Source organism: Mobula birostris, chromosome 5 (assembly GCF_030028105.1).
Source record: "Mobula birostris isolate sMobBir1 chromosome 5, sMobBir1.hap1, whole genome shotgun sequence".
In the NCBI taxonomy this organism is placed as follows: domain Eukaryota; kingdom Metazoa; phylum Chordata; class Chondrichthyes; order Myliobatiformes; family Myliobatidae; genus Mobula; species Mobula birostris.
The window spans coordinates 84,626,027-84,649,134 of NC_092374.1; the positions used below are offsets into that span (position 1 = coordinate 84,626,027).

Below are 23,108 nucleotides of genomic sequence, written 5' to 3' on the forward strand. Positions count from 1 at the left end.
TCCCAGGGGGAGGTAATAGGCAGGTGAGGAGAGGTAAAGGTCAGAGTGAGGTGGGGGCTGGTGGGAAGTTTTATTTAACCAGACGGAGAAATTGATATTCATGTCATCAGGTTTGGTGGGTACCCAAATGGAATATAAGGTGCTGCTCCTCCACCCTGAGGGAGGCCTTGACTTGGCACAAGAGGAGGCCGTGGATCGCCACATTGGAATGGGAATGGGAGCTAAAACGTTTGACCACCAGGATGTTCCGCTTGTGGCAGATGTTGCAGAGGTGCTCGATGAAGCGGTCCCCCAATTTACGCCAGGCCTCACCAATGTAGAGGAGGCAGCATTGGGTGCACTAGACACAATAGACGACCCCAGCAGCTTCACAGGTGAAGTTTTGCCTCATCTGGAAGGACAGTTTGGGCCCTGATAGAGGTGAGGGAGGAGGTGTATGGGTAGGTGTAGCACTTAGGCGGCCTGCAGGAATAAGTACCGGGAGAGATAAATGGACAAGGGAATCGTGGAGGGAATTGCGGATTCCTATTGGTCCATGGCCTCCTTTTGTGTCAATATGAGGCCTCCCTCAGAGTGGAGGAGGAATACCTCTAACCTGATGACATGAATATTGATTTCTCCTTCTGGTAAACAAATCCCCCTCTCCATTCCTGTCAAAGGTTCTCGAAAAGGTTATTCTTAATCAATTGCTCTCTTACCTACACCAAAGCAACATTTTGGAAAGATTTCAGTCAGGTTTTAAGGTTTATCATAGCACAGAGTCTGCCCTGCTGAAAGTGTACAATGATCTCCTCCTCTCTACCGACTCAGGGGACTCTGCCATCCTAATTCTTCTTGACCTCAGCACAGCGTTCGATACTGTGGATCATGACATTTTAATAGACTGTCTCCAGTATGGGGTTGGTGTTGATGGCACCGCCTTGAACTGGTTCCCATCCTACCTCAAAAATAGAAGCTTCTCCGTCAACATAGGTAAATTTTCCTCTTCTCCAGCTAGTTTCTCCTGCAGGATCCCACAAGGTTCCATCCTAGGTCCCATTCTTTTCTCTATATACATGCTTCCCCTCACTCAAAAACACAGCATTTCCTTCCATTGTTATGCTGACAACACACAGCTTTATCTCCCCTTGAAACCAAACGACCAGTCAAATCTAGTCAGCCTCATGAACTGAATGAAGGACATAAAGTGTTGGATGGCACAAAACTTCCTACAGCTGAATGAAGGCAAGTCTGAAGTTGTCCTGTTTGGCCCCCCTGACTCCATCAAAGTGATTACCAACAGTCTTGGTAACCTGTCCACCCTTGTCAAACCTCATGTCAAAAACCTTGGGGTGATATTTGATTCCACCTTTAAATTTGACAAGCAAGTTAATGCAGTAGTAAAAGCCAGTTTTTTCCCAGCTTCGTACTATTGCCAAAATCAAGTCGTTTCTCTCTTTCAAAGATCTCGAGAAAATCATCCACGCCCTTATATCCTCCCACTTGGACTACTCCAACTCCCTGTATACTGGGATTAGTCAGTCATCCCTGTCCCACCTGCAACTGGTCCAGAACACCACGGCCAGGCTCCTGACAGGTGCCTAGAGGAGGGACCATATTACTTCTATTCTGGCCTCTCCCCACCGGCTACCAGTACAGTTTAGAATTAATTTTAAGGTTCTCCTGTTTGTTTATAAAGCCCTAAATGGGCTGGCCCCCTCCTATATCGCAGACCTTCTAACCCCTTATTCTACTTCCAGGTCCCTCAGGTCGGCTGACTTGGGGTTCCTGGCTGTCCCGTGATCTAAATTTAAGTTCAGGGGTGACCGCGCCTTTGCTGTTGTAGCCCCTAGACTGTGGAACAGCATTCCCCTCCCTATCAGATCTGCCCCCTCCATTGACTCTTTTAAGTCCAGGCTCAAAAATTATCTTTATGCACTAGCGTTTGAATCTTCCTGATGTGGCTGATTTTTGGCTTGTGCCTCGGCTCGTGTTGTTTATTTTGTGCCTATAAGCTGTATGCCTTGTTGTTTATACCTGCGTTTCTTGTATTTGTGATTTTAGCTACCTGTTATGGATTGTACAGCACTTCAGTCAACATGGGTTGATTTTGAATGTGCCTTATAAATAAATTTGACTTGACTTGACTCTCCCCCTTCTTCAATTGCCCACTCTGACCTTTTACTACTTCTCGCCTGCCTATTACTTACCTCTGGGTCCCATCCTCCTTCTCTTCTATGGTCCAGTCTCCTCTCTAAGAATCTCCTATCTTAGCAGATTTCTTATCCAGCCCTTGACTTTTCTTACCCACCTGGCTTCACCTATCACCTTCCAGCTAGCCTCTTTCCCCTTTCCCCACCTTTTTTTTCTGACAACTTCCCCCTTCCTTCTGAGTCCTGAAGAAGGGTCTCGGCCCAAAACGTTGACTGTTTATTAATTTCCATCGACACTGCTTGACCTGCTGAGCATTTTTTGTGTGTTGCTTCGGGTTTCCAGCATCTGTAGTCTTCCTTGTGTTTATCTTTTAATCTCTCCCTCTTTCACTTTCACATTCATGTCTTTATTTTGTTCTTTCTTCAGTTCTGTTTGCTTCATCTGCTCCCTGCCAGTTCTATATTCCCGCCTCTCTCTGGGTAAGGTTGCTCGTGACTTAATAGCATTCCTTTACAAATTCTTACCCTGTCAAATCCTCTTGAAATCTTTAAGACTTTCTGACAGCTTATCCTCCTCTTGGAAGCTCATTCCCTGTCTTAGATTAGACTTGGGTTCCTTTAATACCAGAGAATGTATACAGTATACATCCTGAAATTCATACTCTTCACATACATCCACAAAAAAAAAGACCCATTGAATGAATGATGGAACACCAAAACCCCTTCCTCCACCCTTGCAGAAGCAGGAGCAAAAGCATCATCAGCCCCTCCCTCCCCACTCGCGCCCACAAAAGTACTGGCTCCCCCCAACCCCCCCCCCTCACTATGCAAGCAACAGCAGATGCCTCCAAGGAGATTTTGATCCAGCGTGCATCATGACCCTTTCCATAGCCCAGAACTTCAGTATCTCAGACAGTGTCTCTTTCCAGCAAAGCATCTTATGAGGAAAGAATGAACCAGTTGGTCCTATGGTCACTAAAGCTCCGAAGATTGAGAGGTAGCGTTATTGAAATGTGAGGTTCTTGTGGAAGGGGCTGTCAGAGTGGATACTCAACACGTTTCCCTTGATAGAACATGGAACACTCCAGCACAGTACAGGCCCTTCTACTCCAAGATCAATCTAATAATTCCCTTTCACACAGCCCTCCATTTTGTCTTTCACCCATGTACCTATCTGAGTCTTAAATGTCCATAATATATCTCCCTCTACCACCACCTATGACAGTACGTTCCACTCACCTACCACACTCTGATAGAGAGATAACTTGTCTCTTGTATACCCCCTATTTTTTCCCCCAATCCGTTTAAAATTATGCCTCCTCTTATTAGACGTGTCAGCTCTGGGGAAAAGTCTCTGGCTATCCACTCGATCTATGCCTGTTACCATTTTGTACACCTCTATCAAGTTGCTCAACCTTTCCTCATAAGACATACTCTCTAATCCAGGCAGTATCCTGGTAGGTCTCTGCTGCACCTCCTCTGAAGTTTTCACATCCTCCCTATAAAGAGATGACCAGCACTGAACACTAACCTCCAAATCGGAAACTTAGGTACACTTCAGCATATGACTGAGGCTGAATTGACATTCCTAGAGCGTCATGAATCTTTGAAATGGACTACTTGGGGACCTATCATACAATCACTGAATACACCCAAGGTTGAGGTGATTTTTTTTTAAACTATAGGAGAGCCAAGGATTTTGAAGAGCAGGGGAAGGAGAATGGAGCTGAGACCAGGGTCTGATCAGCTGAGATCTTATCAGAATGCAGAGCAGACTCAAAGAGCCAATGGGTTTCAATTGCTTCAGTTTCTTATCCTCATAGAAGAGGGAGCTTCTGATAACTATTGTCTCTCGAATCAGGTTTATTATCGTGATATTTATTTTGCAGCTCCTTTACAACACAAAAGGTACTATAGGTTTTATTTGTTAATTATGTGCCGTGTTGTATGACGTGGGCGATCATGGTCTTTCCATGACCATGATTGGTCTTGGCAAACTTTTGCTACAGAAGTGGTTTGCCATTGCCTTCTTCTGAACAATGTCTTAACAAGATTGGTGACCCCAGCTACTATCAATAGTCTTCAGAGATTGCCTGGCAGCAGTGGTCACATAACCCGGACTTGTGATATGCACTAGTTACTCATGTGATCATCGACTGCCTGCTCCCATATCTTCACATGACCCTGATTGGGAGAGCTAAGTGACTGCTAAGCCTTGCCCAAGGGTGACCAGCAGGTTAGCAGAGGGAAGGAGACTTGTAGGCCAGCGGAAGGAAGGGCACCTTACACCTTCTTTGGTAGAGACATAGCTCCACCCCGACATTCAATATTAAGAAATACAAAAATAAATAAACGAAAAAAATAGTGAGTTGCCATTGGGGTTGACGGACCGTTCATAAATCTGATGCCGGAGGGGAAGAAGCTGTTCCTGAAGTGTTAAATGTGGGTCTTCAGGCTCCTGTACTTCCTCCCTGATGAGAGCATATCCTGGGTGGTGAGGATCCTAAATAATGGATGCAAAAGAGCAAACAAAAAAAAATCCTTTCAAGAAATGGAGTAGCTTTATTTATCACATGTACATCGAAAGATCAAAGCATGCACATCATTTATCTCTATCTGTCTGTCTATTTCTAACTATATATCATCTATCTATCTATTGTTCTATACATGTAGTTGCAGTGTGGAATAAGCCCTTTTGCCCTTCGAGCAGCAACTCCCCATTTAACCCTATCCTAATCACGGGACAATTTGCAATGACTAATTAAGCTACCAACCGGTACTGTAGGTCTTTGGACTGTGGGAGGAAACCGGTACACCCGGAGGAAACCCACGCTGTCACGGAGAAAACATACAAACTCCTTACAGGCAACAGCTGAAATCGAACCCTGGCCGCAGGTACTGAAAAGCAATGTGCTTACCACCACGCTACCATGCCTTTTCTGTCAAATCAAATCATCAAAGATTGTACTGGGGGGGAGGCAAACCGCCAGTGTTGCCACACTTCTGGTGCCAACGTAATATGCCCACAACTTACTCTAACCCAACCCTAACTGCAATGTATGTGTTTGGACTGTGGGAGAGAACCGGAGGAGCTGGAGGAAAGCCGTGCAGTCGTGGGGAGAATGTAAACCTTTTTACAAACTGTGGCGGGAATTGAACCCTGATTAAAGACCACTGGTGCTGTAAGGCAATCGCACTAACTGCAATGCTACCGTTTTGCACCTTCAAAGTTCAAAGTCAATTTATCAAAATGGTTCGGGAGGTTTTCTTGTTCCACTCCTTGTGATAAGAGTGAAATAAAATACTGGAATGCTCCCAGGTCACAGTCTAAGCAAAAACATTGGCTTGTAATCAGATTTTCACAGAGCAGCATGTCCTGGGTTGTTGCGGAGTTGGTGTGGGTGGAGAATTTGGCCGTCTTGGTTGAGATGTCTGGTGCCAGGACAGATTGAGTAATGGTGACCCTGCTGTCATTGCTTGGATCTTTGATTCGACCTCTGGCAGCTCTGCCTTAGCCTGGTTGAAGGTTATTTTTTCTGGATAATCTCATCTCACTTTAATTGGCAGGCTATGTGCTTTTTGCCCAGGATTACCAGTTACTTTAGTCTGACTGACTTTTTATATGCATCGATTTTGAGCCTTTTTTTTAACCTGGAAAAACGATTTTCTTTAAAAAGTAGCATGTCAGATGGTGATGAGAGGGTGTACAGGAGCAAGGTATATCAGCTAGTTGAGTGGTGTTGTAGCAACAATGTCAGCAAGACCAAAGAACTGATTATGGACTTCAGAAAAGGTAGGATGAGGGAACACATACCAGTCCTCATAGAGGGATCAGAGGTTGAAAGGGTGAGTTCTTTCAAGTTCTTAGGTATTAATATCTCTGAGGGCCTAACCTGGACCCAACATATTGATGCAGCCATGAAGAATGCAAGGCAGTGGCTATATTTCATTAGGAGTTTGAGGACCTTTGGTCTGTCACCAAAGACATTTGCAAATTTCTACAGATGTACAGTGGAGAGCATTCTAACTGGTTACATTGCTGTCAGGTATGGGGGAGGAGCTACTGCACATGACCGAAGTAAGCTGCAGAGAGTTATAAACTTTGTCAGCTCCATCATGGGCACTAACCTTCGTACCATCCAGGACATCTTCAAGGAGTTCTCCAACTTCCGGTAATTCCCTCCCCCTCCCTTCCCCTATCCCTATGTCACTCTGCCCCCTCCCCCAGCTGCCTACCACCTCCCTCATGGTTCTGCCTCCTTCTACCACTCATTGTGTTCTCCCCTATTCTTTCTTCATCTTTCCTGCCTATCACCTCCCTGCCTCCCCTCCCCCACCCCTTTATCTTTCCCCTTACTGGTTTTTCACCTGGCACCTACCAGCCTTCTCCTTCTCACCCTCTCCCCATCTTCTTTATAGGGCCTCTGCCCCTTCCCTCTACAATCCTGACAAAGAGTTCTGACAAGGAGTGATGTCTCAAAATGGTGGCATTCATCATTAAGGGCCCCCATCACCTAGGTTTGTGCCCTCTTCTCATTGTTCCCATCAGGGAGGAGCCACAGGAGACTGAAGGCACACACATAGTGATTCTGTGGAGGCCACACCATCTGAAACCATATATTAAAAAAATCTAGGGTGCCCAAGTCTTTTGTACAATACTGTATATTTTATATATTGTTGTAACGTGAACAAAGTCACCAGAATGACGTAGCTGGTAGATATGGAGTAGTCTTTTATTTGACAAAAGGAGACAGAGTAGGCATCATATTGAGATCCAAGATGCCTGTTTGACCCATCATTACATGACACGTTATATGATAAAGATCAGAGGATAATTGTATATTTAAAATGTATTTACAATGCTTCCTTTGAATTACATATAACTTCTTTGCAAACACATCTGAGACAACCAAATGAATGTTAATCGCATTGTCTGTTTTTTTTAATTAACAGCTCTAGGAACCTATTATCCAGAGCTGCATTTAAAATTTAATCTACAGTCCATGATCAAGTCTAGATTGGTGGCTGAAGTTAATATTTTGCTATACGCCTTAAGTCCAGAATATGCTCTAAGGTATATTGTATTTCTATTATAATATTATATGATATATAAAATAAATATATGTTAAAATATATTTCTTTATCTTCATACTGGAGGCAGTTGAGCTAATTTTTGGTTCGTACAATGGAAAGGTAAAGCCATCTGTCTCCCTAATGAGTGAGGGGCTGCTCTGCAAGAGATGGTGGTGGGGGAAGTGGTTGCCATTGCCACTGTGGAGGACAGAAAGTGGAAGCTAGTGCAAGGCAGCTCCCAGTGTTAGGTGGGGCCTGGGAGCCGGCATTTTCTAATGCTTCCAGCACTCTGTGTACTCTTGTGTGTCTTGTGATCATGAGATCAGTGTGTTTCAAGTTAGCTGCTGATTTCCAGGCACTGTGACCTTGCTGTTGAGGATTACACGATTGAAACTTCACTTTCCCCGGTGCCTGTCCGTGTTTGCCAGCCCTCTAGATGGGTTCTGTCTTCTCTTTTCAGATTATAGAATATAGCTTTTCACAACCAATGTAAGCATTCCACACTGACAGTACTTTCCTTCACATTGTTACTCATGATTCTGTAATATCAAAGGTGTCAAAGGTTACAGGGACAAGGCAGGAGAGTGGGGTTGAGAGATAATAAATCATGCACGATGGTATGGTGGAGCAGATGCGATGAGTTGAACACCCTAATTCTGATCCTATATCTTACGGTCTTAAAGGTGGACCAGACCAGTAATGAGGCAGGAAACACATATAAAATGCTGGGGGAGCTCAGCAGGCCAGGCAGCATCTATGAAAAGAATACAGTCAACGTTTCGGGCTGAGACCCTTCATCAGGTCTGGAGAGAAAAAGATGAGGAGTCAGAGTAAGAAGGTGAGGGGAGGGTGAAAGAAACACAAGGTGATGGGTGAAACCGGGAGTGGGGGAGAGGTGAAGCAAAGAGCTGGGAAGTTGATTGGTGAAAGGAATATGGGCTGGAGAAGGGGGAATCTGATAGGAGAGGACAGAAGGCCATGGAAGACAGAAAAGGAGGAGGAGCACCAGAGGGAGGTGATGGACAGGAAAGGAGATAAGGTGAAAGAGGAAAATGGGAAAGGGGGATGGTGAAAGAGAGTGCGGCATTACTGGATGTTCAAGAAATCGATGTTCATGCCATTGGGTTGGAGGCTACCCAGATGGAATATAAAGTGTTGCTCCTCCAACCTGAGTGTGGCCTCATCGTGACAGTAGAGGAGGCCATGGACTTGCATGCCGGAATGTGAAGTGGAATTAAAATGGGTGGTCACTGGGAGATCCCTCTTTTTCTGGCAGACAGAGCATGGGCGCTTAGCGAAGCAGTCTCCCAATCTACGTCAGTTCTCACCGATATACAGGAGGCCACACCAGGAGTCCCTTCCTCTACTATCAATACTGCCCTCAACTGCAACTTTTTCATCTCTCCCCACTGAAATCCCTCCTGGAGCTTATCCTTGCAAGTGGAACAAGTGCCATTCCTGACTCCTATACCTCCTCACTCACTACCATTCAGGGCCCCAAACGGTCCTTCAGGGTGAGGTGATACTTTACCTGTGAGTCTGTTGGGGTCATATATTGTATCTGGTGCTCCCGATATACTATAAATTACAAATAGAAATACAGTGTATTCCAGTTAATTGGAGCAGCCGCTGATTTGGGACAATTCTTAAAGAACAAAAACTAATCAAGAAAATAGCCAGTATTCCCTTTGTTTATTTGGGATACCATTCTGCTTAACTGGGGCAGGAAACAGTTTCTAACTAGCATCAGTTGGGAGCACTTTATGTAGCTATTAGACACAACACTGCTTCAAGCGAACAGTTTTTAAATAGCATTGGTTGTGTGTGTTTCTGTTCAAACAGCAGTGATCTTTGTCACTGATAGTTGGTGAGAAATAAACAGTAAGACAATTCAGAATTGTTTTGCTGACTGTGGTTTCAAGCATTCAGGCCAGAAACAGTCAGGAGTGAAAATGAAATGATTTCACTGCTTCAACAAGTTAGGAACTATGAAGAATTTGACGGTATTGGCAATCATCTTGAATGTTACAATGAAAATGAAGATTTGGAGAATGCAGTTGTCGACAGCATTGTATGAAGGCAGTCCATTATCTGCATTAGGTGTGTGCGCTGATTTTGTTCATTTACACTGCAAAGAACGTGACGCAGATGAATTCCTCTGTTGATAACTGTTGGGAACTAATACACAGTCTTGTACTGAAAAGGAAAGGTAATGTTTTAATTTGTTCGGTATTTCATTTAAATACATAATTTGTTATCCAGTTAAATGGTAGTTTGTCTTTTTTATACCTTTTTAACTGTTTCCATGAAACTTTGGCTGATTGTGGCAGTTATTTAATTGGGCAAAAATGTACTGGTCCCTCTGTGTCCCAATTAACCAGAATCCACTGTGCTGTGCTTAAAGAGAGCTAAAAGAGTGAGGTAGTGTTCATGGGTTCATGGACCGTTCAGATATCTGATGCTGGAGGGGGAAGTAGCTATTTCTAAAACATTGAGTGTGGGTCTTCAGGCTCCTGTACCTCCACCCTGGTAGCAGTAATGAGAAGAGGGCTTCTCCTGGGTGGTGAGAATGCTGCCTTTTTGAGGAAAACCCTTTGCCGATGTCCTTGATGGTAGGGGAATCTCGTGCCCATGATGGAGATGGCTGACCTTACAGCCCTCTGCTGCTTTTTCTAATCCGGTGTAGTGGCCCCTCCCTACCCGACAGCGATGTAACCCGTTAGAAAGCTCTCCACGGTACGACAACATACTCGTCAAGAGAATTAAGATTTTTTGTTAGAAGTGCAAGAGGGCTTTTGTACACAGCACAAACAGAAAAGTGGGATCTGTTGGGCTGAATGGCCAGTTTCTGTGCTGGGAACTTGTGTTGTTTTTGGATCAGAAGTTTTCAGTGTAGGGGAACAAATCTACACTGAATTACTCAGAGAGCTGGAATATTTCATTTTACGTAACCAGATGCTAATATTTTTATGCTGCAGATTATGTTCACTTGAGATTCTGTCCTGATTGTCACAAAGCACCAATGCCAATAACACTTTTCTCAAGATTCTGGGAAATTATATCAATGAGAAAGTCTGCAGATGCTGGAAATCCAAAGCAACACGCACAAAATGCTGGAGGAACTCAGCAGGTCAGGCAGCATCTATGAAAATGAATGAACAGTCGACGTTTCAGGTCGAGACCCTTCTTCTGGACTGAGAAGGAAGGGGGAAGACTCCAGAATAAAAAGGTGGGGGGAGGGAAAGGAGGCTAGCTGGAAGCTGATAGGTGAAGCCATCTGGGTGGGAAAGTTAAAGGGCTGGAGAAGAAGGAATCTGATAGGAGAGTGGACCATAGGGGAAAGGGAAGGAGAAGAGGATGCAGGAGGAAATGACAGCCAGGTGAAAAGAGGTGAAAGACCTTCCAATAATTTTTTTTCCCTTTCCCTTTCCTCTTTTTCTATTCCCCACTCTGGCCTTTCATTTTTCCTCACCTGCCTATCACTTACCCCCAGGTCCCCCCTCCTCCCTTTTCTCCTATGGTCCACTGTCCTCTCCTATCAGATTCCTTCCTCTCCAACCCTTGACCTTTCCCAGCCACCTGGCTTTACCTATCACCTTCCAGCTATCCTCTTTCCCCTAACCCCAACGTTTCATTCTGCTATCTTCCCCCTTCCTGTAGAAGGGTCTTGGCCTGCAACGTCAGCTATTTATTTATTTCTGTAGATGCTGCCTGATCCGCTGAGTTCCTCCAGCATTTTTTGTGTGTTGTTTTAAATACTGAAAGGAATATTTTGAAACACATGAGGAACAGTGGGCTGAGTAGAAATGATTAGAATTAAGAGCTACCAGGAGGCGATTATCCACCGTGTTCAAGGAAATTATGACCGTTTTAAGTGACTGACATTATTGTTTGCCCTATCAGTTCTGGATGATCTTAACAATGTGGGTTTGTGGGTTTTTGTGAGTGCCTTTGCATTGATTTTAAATCGTTCACTGATTTACAAAGTGGGCGTCCCTTTACAATGCTACTTATTGAGTTGGAATTATTTATTTGAATTAAACTCCCTCCAGTCTTCCGTGTGTTGCTCTCAGCAGCTTGCATCAGTGTTTGCTCTTGACTACGTAATCCTAACAAAGAGACTAACAATGTTCAACTGGTCTGTCAGAAACTGGGATTAACAATGGCCGAATTTGGAAATGGCAGTGATATTAAAGAAATATTGTTCCCCCTGGTCCAACAAATGGGTCATCTTCAGGTCAGTAAGCAGTAATGAGTATGTTACATCAGAGATTAGTGCTGGGTCCTCGCCTACATACAATCTATATCAATGAATAGTCTGTGTGTAATGTTTGCTGATGAATGCAAAGGTAGACAGAAAGGTCAGCAATGAGAAGAACACGACAGTCAAAGTTGATTTTAGTGTCACATGCACAGGCGCAATGGAAATCTTAGTTGCGGCAGCATTTCAAGCTCGTACCACCTGATACACAACATTCAATGGTTCTATTTAATATCAGAGAATATATACAGTATACACCTGAAATTCTTACTCTTCACAGACATCGACGCAACAGAAGAATGAATGTCAGAAGTGCTTTAGAATCCTAAAGACCCCCTTCACCATGCACAAGCAGTGGCAAAGCATCATCCCTTCCCCCACCTCCCTCAGCAAAAGCATTAGCCCCAACCATCCACCAAAGCAACACCAAAAACCAAAGCCTCCAAAGAGACCATGATCCAGAGTCCATCAAAAACTACTGTCCATCCCAGCACTTCGACATGCCACAGGCCTTTTCTCTCTCACTAAGGAGGGAAACATAAAATTGATGATAAATTATACACAAGTTTCATAAGAAAGAATGCAGTTGGAAGTAGTGTTTTTTAGTGCAAAGTATCATGGTCTTGCTATTCTGTTCAGGTTGGAACTAATGGTAGCTGTTCTTGAACCTAGTCATGTAGGACCATGTCCTGAAGAATGGTCTTGGTCTGAAATGTTGATGGTTTATTCATTTCCATAGATGCTGCCCGACCTGGTGAGTCCCTCCGGCACTTTGCGTGTGTTGCCACAAAACTTCTGTCCGTTGGCAACTGTGAGAAGATAGCATAGCCAGGATGCGGAGATCTCTTTGAGACAACGCCTGTAGATGTTGCCTTCTGTGTGACGGTGCCTCCTGTAAATACCACTGATGGGGGGGAGAATGTGCCTGTGATGGACTGGCCTGAGTCCATCCCTCCCTGCAACTTCTTGAGTTCCTACATATTTAAGTCACCACACTGGACCATGATGCAACCTGTGAGGACACTTTCAACAGTAGATCTGTCGAAGTTTTTAGTGTTACACAAGCTGAACCGCCTTACCTCCCAAGAAAGTACAATCACTCACTGTTCCATCTTCCTTGTGCTTGTATCTGTGTGATGGGTCAAAGTCAGGTCATCCAGTATGTTAATACACTGGAATTTAAAGCTAGTGACTCTCTCCACCACTGAGTTATTTTTCCCCCAGATGTAGCCTGGTGAATGATCTCCCTCCTTTCCCTTCCTGATGTCAACTATTAGCTCTCTAGTTACTCTGACACTGGGTTAGATGTTGTTGTCGTGGCACCACTCAACCGTGGGTCCTGTCTCATTCCTGTTCACTGACTCATTCTCCACCATGATTTGCCCAACAATTAGCAATGTACAAGTCAACAAAGGAATAAAGATTTGGTATGTGCCTGATGTTTTGGTGTTTGCCAAGCTTGGCAATTAGCTTGCTGATATTTAATCACCAGTTGAGCTAACATCTTCAACGCACAGTTGTTGGTGTTTCTCTCTGGGAATGCTGGTGTTTATATAGGTCCCCATTTGCTTTCCTTGGTCCTGATTGGCTACACCTTTAGTTGACCTTTGCAACTCCCATTTGGCTCACATTTCTTTGGCTCTATGGTCAACTGAAGGGATAGCCAATCAGGACCGAGGTAAGTGAACCAAGGCGGGGGTCAGGGGGTGCCTCTTCTCCTTTCAGCAGACACGGTTGCACCAGGCTTCGTAGCCAGCCAGGAACTGGACTTAGTTGTCAAACACTACTTGAGATACATGCCATTGGGAGCATTTAATAGGTTGTGGAAGCTTTTTCCCACTACCTCTCCCGGCTATGACAACCTTGAGGAACCATACTAGAGGGCCATTTAATAGTCTCCTAACAGTGGAATAGAAGCTGTCCTTGGGCCTGGTGGTGCATATTTTCAGGCTTTCGTTGGGAGAGGAAAAGAATGTTTGGAGTAGGTAGCATCTTCCATGTGAGGTTATTCGGTATGGTTGGAAGAAGAGTGAAATTGTTAAATATTGGTTTTCCAAGGGATCTAAGACCATAAGATATAGGAGTTAGTCCATTTGGCCCATCGAGTCTGCTCTGTTATTTCACCATGGCTGATCCATTTTCCCTCTCAGCCTCAATCCCTTGCCTTCTCCCCATATCCCTTTATGCCTTGACTAACTGAGAAACTATCAACCTCTGTCTTAAATACACTCAATGGTGGCCTTCACAGCTGCCTGTGGCAAAGAAATCCACATATTCACCACTCTGATGAAAGAAATTCCTCATCTCCGTTCTAGATGGACACTCCTCTATTCATCTGAATTCTAGAATCTAGGTATTGTCTTGTGAAGGGGGGAAGTTCAGAAGTTGACTTTTATTGCAAGAAGGATGAGGTACAAGAGAAAGGAAGTATTGCTGCAACTTCATTACAGTCAAAACAGAGCCTGCACAATGATCTTCCTGCATGATGTTAGAGCCCAGTGACACAGGTTCATTTGCATCTAGTGAGTTCCTATGAGACCTCTTGTTGAAAGGCCTCAATAGAGTGGCTGTAGAGAGGATGTTTCCTATGGTGGGAGAGGATACAGCCTCATTTAGAACAGAGATGAGAAGGAGAGGGTGGTGGATCTGTGAAATTCGTTGCCACAGGCAGCTGTGGAGGCAAAGTCATTGGGTGTATTTAAGGATGATAGATTCTAGATTAGAGAATGAACGGATATGAGGAGAAAGGAAGGAAATTGGGGCTGAGAGGGAACTGGATCAGACATGATGAAATAACGGAAGAGAATTTCTTTAGCCAGAGAATGGTGAAGCTGTGGAATTCGTTGCTTCGGGTGGCTGTGGAGGCCAAGTCATTGGGTATATTTAAGGCAGAGGTTGATAGAATCTTGATCAGTCAGGGTATGAAGGGATACAGGGAAAAGGCAGGAGACTGGAGTTGAGAGGGAAATGGATCAGCAATGAGAGAACTGACTTGATGGGCCAAATGGCCTAATTCTGCTCCTATGTCTTATGGTAAATAATTTAAAAATAGCCAGATAACTTCTTTTGAACAACATTTTTTTTTTGAGGGAAGAATATAGGGCAAGGCAATGAAATTTGAAAAGATGCTGTGTGGAATCTTCATCTAACAGGGCAGGGCAACCTTGGTTTAAACTATAGAACAACACAGTACGGTCCCTTCATACCACAAACGCACAGTCTGAGATTCAAAATTCAAAGTACTGTACATTTATTATCAAAATATGTATTCAGTACACAACCATATTTGTCTTCCCACAGACAGACACAAAATTAAGAACCTATTCGTAATAGGTTCTTATCCATGGAACTTATTCAAAGAAATACATCAAATCCCTAACGTGCAAAAAACCCCAAATCATGCTAGAAGCAAAAAAAAAAGTGAAAAACACAAAATACAGAACACCAAATCACAAAGACAGTGAAGGAGTCCAGGCATATTCTGTACAGTTCAGTCTAGTGCCTCGTCTCTCACTATCTACTGGTCCTCCCCGAATCACAAAATCGCATAAAACAGCAACAAAAAAAAAAGGAACGACCAGAAATAATGTGAACTATCCTGATATCCCTTCTACCCTGGCAGGCTGTGGAAGCTCAGCTCACTCAAAGTGTGGACTCACAACAAAGTCTCCACCTAGCTCCACAGCACCATTCTGGAGAACTACAAACACCAAGACTTACTGCCCGAAATTCCACTGACACTTAGGGCAGCAATGAAGGTCCTCCATCTCTGTCTATTCTTGACCATCTTCTCTATTGTGCCCCAAATGTGGTTCAGGGTAGACTTGGGTACTGTCGCACACAGATAAAGAAGGATTCTTCATTGCTGTTTCCATAACAGTTTTGATTTACCAGTCAGGGTTGTTAGCCCTGAGCTGAAAACCCAAACCTGGAGAACCAGTGGATCACTCTTAGTATGGTCTCTACCCTTTGACCTGTTTGGCATGGGTGACCCTACCAAGTACCAAAGCACAAAGCCCTGACTCCAGGCAGCATAGCTCTCAGGGTCATTGAGGCATACAAATCTCCAAACCTTACAACAAAGTTGCAGTCCTGTTGGAGGACCACCACCACCAAGTGGTGGCAGTATCCATCACTAAGGACTCTCACCATCTGGAACATGCACTCTTCTCATTATTACCATTACTGACATATGTCATCAGACATGTTTTGTGGTAAAATATGTTGTTTTGTGGCAGCAGTACAGTGCAAAGATATAAAAAAAGCTACTTGTTACCATAAATAAATCATCAGCAGCAGCAGCATTATGTGGTATATCATATGACATAGGTGATCATGGTCTTTCCATGAGCATGATGGCTCTGGCAAGTTTTTCTACAGAAGTGGTTTGCCATTGTTATCTTCTGGGCAGTGTCTTCACAAGACAGATAGCCCCATCCATTATCAATACTCTTCAGAGATGGTTTCCTGGAGTCTGTGGATGCATAACCAGGACTTGTGATGTGCACCAGCTGCTCCCTGATCAGGGGGGCTAAGCAGGTGCTTTACCTTGCCTAAGGGTGACCTGCAGGCAAGCAGAGGAAAGGAGTGCCTGGCACCTCCTTTGATAGAGACATAGAAGAAGTGGGTAGTGGTTACTGGAAGTTAGATGAATTGAATGTCATGCAATCAGGTTGGATGCTACCCAGATAGAATATGAGGTGTTGCTCCTCCAACCTGAGTTTGGCCTCGTTGTGGCAGTCGAGGAGGCCATGGACAGAATTGTCAGAATGGGAATAGGAAGCTGAATTGAAGCGGGTAGTCAATGGGAGACCCTGCCCTTTGCTGTGGACACAGCGAAGCTGCTCAACAAAATTCTCACAATTCAAGTCTCTCAGAAAACCTTCCTAGGTGTGTGTGAGAGGTTGGGGGGGGGGGGCGCGGAATTCACCATATAACCAGAGTCCATAGGGGAACCTGAGCACAGGCTCGATAGGGCGGCTGCTGTGACTTGCAGTGGAATGTGACCAGTGTCCCAGCATGATCCCGTTTGGAAGTGGTGCTGGAATGCTGGCTGTTGGCTTCTCTTGACCACATGGTGGAGCCCAGTTACTTTGCACCGCTCTGTGTACAGATCCAGCCCTGGTTGCTACTGCCTCATTCGATTTGCTCCATCAGATGGGCTGAGGAATGATTCGGTAGGGGACTGACTAATGGTGGGGGTTGTGCTGGTGGACATACACTCAGTGGCCACTTTATTAGGTACACCTGTTCGTTAATGCAAATGTCTAATCAGCCAATCATACGGTAGCAACTCAATCATTAAAAGCATGCAGACATGGTCAAGAGGGTCATTTACTGTTCAGACCGAACATCAGAATAGAGGAGAAATGTGATCTAAGAGGAATGATTGTTGGTGCCAGACGGGGTGGTTTGAGTATCTGAGAAAGTGATGATTTTCTGGGATTTTCACGCACAACTAGTTTACAGAGAATGGTACAAAAAACAAAAACATCCAGTGAGCAGCAATTCTGTGAGTGAAAACACCTTGTTAGTGAGGGAGGTCTGAGGAGAATGGCCAGATGGATTCAAGCTGACAGGAAGGTGGTAGTAACTCAAATAACATTGAACCTTGAAGTGAATGGGGTACAGCAGTAAAAGACCAGACCAGTTTCCACTCCTGTACCTAATAAAGTGGGCATTGAGTGTATGTCGTTGGTGAGGGGAGTGAAAAGTGGGCTCCAGTGAAGAGAGTGGGGAGATGGGATCCTCAGTGTAGGGGAGTGGTGTGGTGTTCTAAAGGGCAGAGGAGAAAGAGGCAAAGGTTCTGGCCTCTCCTTGACAGAGTGGGGAAAGGCTTCTGGGTGAGTGGGACAAGATGCAGGGGTCTTGACGAAGTGGTGAACGATGATGCCTGATAAGGTGTAGAGCTGTCATGGAGGGTCGACTGAGAGTGGGGCGACGAGTGTCATGTCAGTACAGCACCAGAGACTCGGGTTCAATTCCTGCAGCTGTCCTCCCTGTGACTGAGTGGGTTTCCTGTGGGTTCTTGGGTTTCCTGCCACATTCGAAAGATGCACCACTTAGTAGGTTAAATGGTGACTTGGGTGTAATTGGGTAGCATGTTATTGTACTGTACCTCTAAATAATAAGAAAAAAATTAAGCAACAAACCATAAACGTGAGATTCTGCAGATGCTGGAAACCCAGAGGAATTCAGCAGGTCAGGCAGTATCAATGGAAATGAATGAGCAGTTACTATTTAGAAGGGAGGTTCTTGATTAGTCAGGGTGTCAAAGGTTAAGGGGAGAAGGCAGGAGAATGGAGTTGAGAGGAATAATAAATCAACCATGGTGGAATTTTGGAGCAGACTCAATGGGCTGTATGGCTGATTTCTGCTCCTACAGGCCAGGACCTTGTTTTCAGGACAAATACAGCAGCTCCCTGGCAAACTTGGGGAGACTGCCCAACAGTGTTGTATCTTCTTGGAAGGCAGGGAATGCCAAATAACACAAAAGTAAGCTGCAGATGATGGAAAAGTGAAATAAAAACAAAACACTCGGTAATCAGGCAACATGAGGAGTTTGAGGAGATTTGGTATGTCACCAGAAGCACTCACAAATTTCTACAGATGTCAGTGGAGAGCATTCTGACTTGTTGCGTCACAGTCTGATATGGGGGTGTGGGGACTACTGCACAGTAACAAGATAATCTGCATATCCTTTTGATCTGTGGAGCCAAATCAGTTTTTCATAGCAGTGCCCCTTCATCAAAGGAATAATGATCCCAAGTTAGTGTGTGCAGTCTGGACCTGTCTATATGTCCAGGTTCAAGGATCAAATTAAATTTATTATCAAAGTATGTATATAGTCATCAGCATCATTATGTGCCATGTTATATGACATGGGAATCATGGTCTTTCCATGACTGTGATTGTTCTTGGCAAGTTTTTCTACAGAAGTGGTTTGCCATTGCCGCCTTCTGGGTAGTGTCTTTACAATATGACCATTATCAATATTCTTCAGAGATTGTCAGCCTGGTGTCAGTGGTCACATAATCAGGACTTGTGATATACACCGGCTGCTCATACGACCATCCACCACCCGCTCCCGTGGCTTCACGTGACCCTGGCCCCAGTGGGTGGGGGGAGGGTGACGAAGCAGATGCTACACCTTTCCCAAGGGTTACCTGCAGGCTTGCCGAAGAAAGGAGTGCCTTACACCTCCTTTGGTAGAGACGTATCTTCACCCAGCTTCCTGGAGAGAAATACAATATAATCAATGAAAAGCTTCACACAAAGACTGACAAACAACTAGTGTGCAAAAGGAGACCAACTGTGCAAATACAATAGATAGATAATATGAGAACATGGGTTGTAGAGTCCTTGCAAGTGAGTCCATAGATTGTGGAATCAGTTCAGTGCTGAGGTGAGTGAAGTTATCCACATTGGTTCAGTAGCCAGTTGAAGGGTAGTCACTGCATTTGAACCTGGTGTGCTTGCAACACTGTGTGTCCGACAGAGTGATCAGCAGCACTGGGGCTCCACAGGGGACTGTCTTGTCTCCCTTTCTCTTCACCATTTACACCTCGGACTTCAACTACTGCACAGAGTCTTGTCATCTTCAGAAGTTTTCGGATGACTCTGCCATAGTTGGATGCATCAGCAAGGGAGATGAGGCTGAGTACAGGGCTACGTAGGAAACTTTGTCACATGGTGTGAGCAGAATTATCTGCAGCTTAATGTGAAAAAGACTAAGGTGCTGGTGGTAGACCTGAGGAGAGCTAAGGTACCGGTGACCCCTGTTTCCATCCAGGGGGGTCAGTGTGGACATGGTGGAGGATTACAAATACCTGGGGATACGAATTGACAATAAACCGGACTGGTCAAAGAACGCTGAGGTTGTCTACAAGAAGGGTCAGAGCTGTCTCTATTTCCTGAGGAGACTGAGGTCCTTTAACCTCTGCCGGACAATGCTGAGGATGTTCTATGAGTCTGTGGTGGCCAGTGCTATCATGTTTGCTGTTGTGTGCTGGGGCAGCAGGCTGAGGGTGGCAGACACCAACAGAATCAACAAACTCATTCGTAAGGCCAGTGATGTTGTGGGGATGGAACTGGACTCTCTGACGGTGGTGTCTGAAAAAAGGATGCTGTCTAAGTTGCATGCCATCTTGGACAATGTCTCCCATCTACTACATAATGTACTGGGTGGGCACAGGAGTACATTCAGCCAGAGACTCATTCCACCGAGATGCAGCACAGAGCGTCATAGGAAGTCATTCCTGCCTGTGGCCATCAAACTTTACAACTCCTCCCTTGGAGGGTCAGACACCCTGAGCCAATAGGCTGGCCCTGGACTTATTTCATAATTTACATATTACTATTTAACTATTTATGGTTCTATTACTATTTATTATTTATGAAGGAACTGTAACGAAAACCAATTTTCCCTGAGATCAATAAAGTATGACTATGACTATGGTATAGGACCTAGGGCCCTGTGGTAGTAGCAAGAAGAGAGCGTGGTCTGGTTGGTGCGATTCCTTAATGATAGATGCTGCTTCCTTGTGGCAACACTCGTGTATGTGCGCAATGGCAGGCGGGCTTTTCCTGTGAAGGACTGGGCTGTATCCACTACTTCATTTTGGCTGTTTCCATTCCTGAACACGGTTGTTTCCATATCAGGTTGTGATGCAGCCACTGTGCATCTATAAAAGTTCGTCAAAGTTTTAGATGTCGTGCCAAATTTGTGCAAACTTCTAAGAAAGCAAGGCCTCCTTCATAATGGCACTTGCATGCTGGCCCTAGGACAGATTCTCCAAAATGATTAGGCCAAAAAATTTAAAATCACTGATCCTATTTGTTAGAGATGGGGAGCTTGCTTGACTTAGCAAGCTGAGATCTGTGAAGATGACCCCTAAAACAGTGGGGTGGGCAGCCTTTCCCCCCTGACTGACAAGGGTAGCCTGTTCTGAAGCTTATTGTTGACAAAATGCAGGTGTCACTTCAGATCTGGGACCCAGTTTTATCGGAATGGTCATGTGCTCCCTGGTTCCAGTGGCATTCAGTGCATGTCTCCTGCTGAGAAACAAACGGCTTTGTGATGCTCCTACGCCTGCTCTGTAACATTATGCAAGTGAGCAGAATAAGCTGACTGGAATCCAGAAACAAAGGTCCCCCTGTCCTTGAGAACATTACTTTAGTGTCTAAAGCATTTGCTTCTGGAACATTCTATTCCAGCAGTTGTATAATCTTTTATGTTCCCGTAAAGACAAAAACAATTTTCTTTCCTCGTTTAGGGTCAGAGGTAAGGGTGGGGGCCATTGGTTGTGTTGGTAGGGTAATCATAACAGTTTTAACCCTTCTGTGCAACCCTTAACCTGACACTTGGTAGAAACTCGAACTTCACAGCCATATGGAGAGTAACTCTTACCTTGCTGAATATAAAATCACACAGTTGGAAACCGGTGCTGTGCTAAATAAAAAGAGACCTTGTATGTATAAAAAGAGACGCTGCCTGCATGTTCTGCCTGTGACAGCATGGATTTCCTCTGGGTGCTCCGGTTTCCCCCCACAGTCTGAAGACGTATCGGTTGGTAGGTTACTTGGTCATTGTAAATTGTCCCGTGATTAGGCTAGGGTTAAATTTGGGGTGGCTGGGCATCTTAGCTCGAAGGGCCAGAAGGCCTACTGGGCGCAGTACCCAGTAAGTAAATAATATAAATTTTTAAAAGGTTTGATCTTAAGCGATGCACGCATGTAATGCTGGAGGAATTTAGCAGGTTACACAGCATCTATGGAGGGAGATAAATGGCCAATGTTTCGGGCCAAGGCCATCAGGACTGGAAAAGGAAAGGGGCAGAAGCCAGAATAAGCTGATAAGGGGCAGAGTGGGAGGAGTACCAGCTGGAGATGACGGGGGGGGGGAGAGTGGGAGGAGTACCAGCTGGAGATGACGGGGGGAGAGTGGGAGGAGTACCAGCTGGAGATGACGGGGGGAGAGTGGGAGGAGTACCAGCTGGAGATGACGGGGGGAGAGTGGGAGGAGTACAAGCTGGAGATGATGGGTGAAACCAGGTGAGTAGATGGGTGGTGAAATACCTTTCAATTTTATGCCTTTGCCATAAAAGGACACATTTCACATCGTACATGACAGTGATAATAAAGCTGATCCTGATTCCCAGAGGTTGTGTCTACGAGGAGTTTACTAAGCAGAGTATTGGAGTGCCTGGGGAGAGAGGCATCCTTCAGATTGTAGGACCAAATACATCTCCGTCACTAGAGGTGCAATTACATTACCAGGACTCTACCATAGACTGCCGACTACTGGAAATGATGTAGTGCAGTCGTCTGCTCACCCCATCTTCCAGCAGCCTTGATAGTGATATCCTCCTGTCCGCACCCAGCAACCCATCAGCTTCTGTAACCAACACACTATCTCCTGCAACTTCAGCCATCTGCAAAGAGGTCATACTAAACATATCTTTACCTTCCTCCCCGGTCCACTTTCCACAGGGATTTCTGTGATTTCCTCAGACATTCCTCCCCAACTAAACTCTCTCCTGGCAGTTATTCCTGAAGGCAGCCTAAGTGCTTCTCAATGGCCAAACATTCTAATTCTGATTTCCTTTCCTGTTCTGACGTGTCAGCCCATGGCCTCCTCTTGTGCCAACATGAGGCCACCTCAAAGGGAAGGAGCAACGACTTATATTCTGTCTGGATACTCTCCAACCTGGTGGCATAAATCTTGATTTTTTCTTCCAGTAAACAAATTCCCCCCTCCTATATTTCCCACTCTGACCTTTTACTTTTTCTCATCTGCCTTTCACTCTCCCCAGTCCCCTCCTTCCCTTTCTCCTGTGGTCCACTCTCCTCTCCTATCAGATTACTTCCTCTCCAGCCCCTTACATTTCCTATCCACCTGGCTTCACCTATCACCTTCTTTCCCCTACTCCCCACCTTTTTATTCTGGCATCTTCCCTCTTCCTTCTCAGTCCTGAAGAAGGGACTTGGCCCAAAACGACAACTGTGTATTCCTCTCTATTGATGCTACCTGACCTGCTGAGTTCCTCCAGCATTTTGTGTGTGTTGCAATAAATATCAGAGACATGCAGAGACTCCAGATTTGTGGTAGCAGGAGATTGGAATAGCAATATCACAACGAGAAACTGCATATTTTTACACAGTTGTTCATAAATAGGTTGTCACGATCCTCCCGGCAATTGCAGCCTCCAGATTAACGTTGCTGGTGGGAAATGTTTGAGAAGCAATAATCGGAAGTAACCAACCAGACACCTTGGGAAAACATCAACCGGCGATCCAGAGAGATACAAATACGCAAACGGAAATGGAGGTGGATTGGCCACACCTTGACCTCCAAGAGGACCACAACTTTGTCGTAGGGTTCGGATGCTTGCATGTCTCAATGGTGCGGAGATCCGCATTGGCTGGAGTCAGGGCTTCATGCTTTAGCTCTTGGTTGGGTCACCCATACCAAACAGGTCAAAGGGTAGAGGCCAGACTAAGAGTGGTCCACCGGTCCTCTGGGTTCGGTGGTGGGGGTGGTGGTGGTGGTGTTGCTAACAACCCTGACTGCTAAAACAAAATAGTTACGGAAACAGCAATGAAGAATCCTTCTACATCTGTGTGAAACGGTATTCCCGAGT

The 23,108-nt window shown here is 45.0% G+C and overlaps 1 protein-coding gene across 2 annotated transcripts in view; it reads left to right on the top strand.

Moving 5' to 3' along the window:
* The window catches only part of LOC140197822 (TSC22 domain family protein 4-like), a 93,179-nt gene that overhangs the window by 37,311 nt on the left and 32,760 nt on the right, over positions 1-23,108 (top strand). The window contains exon 4 of one of the 2 annotated variants that reach the window (XM_072258294.1): positions 12,206-13,547. The exons of the other annotated variant lie outside the window; for it this stretch is intronic. Within the exon in view, the coding sequence (XP_072114395.1) occupies positions 12,206-12,224 (19 nt within the window). The 3' untranslated portion in view covers positions 12,225-13,547. Of the gene's footprint in view, positions 1-12,205; positions 13,548-23,108 lie in introns of those variants that run through there. 2 annotated transcript variants of the gene reach the window in all.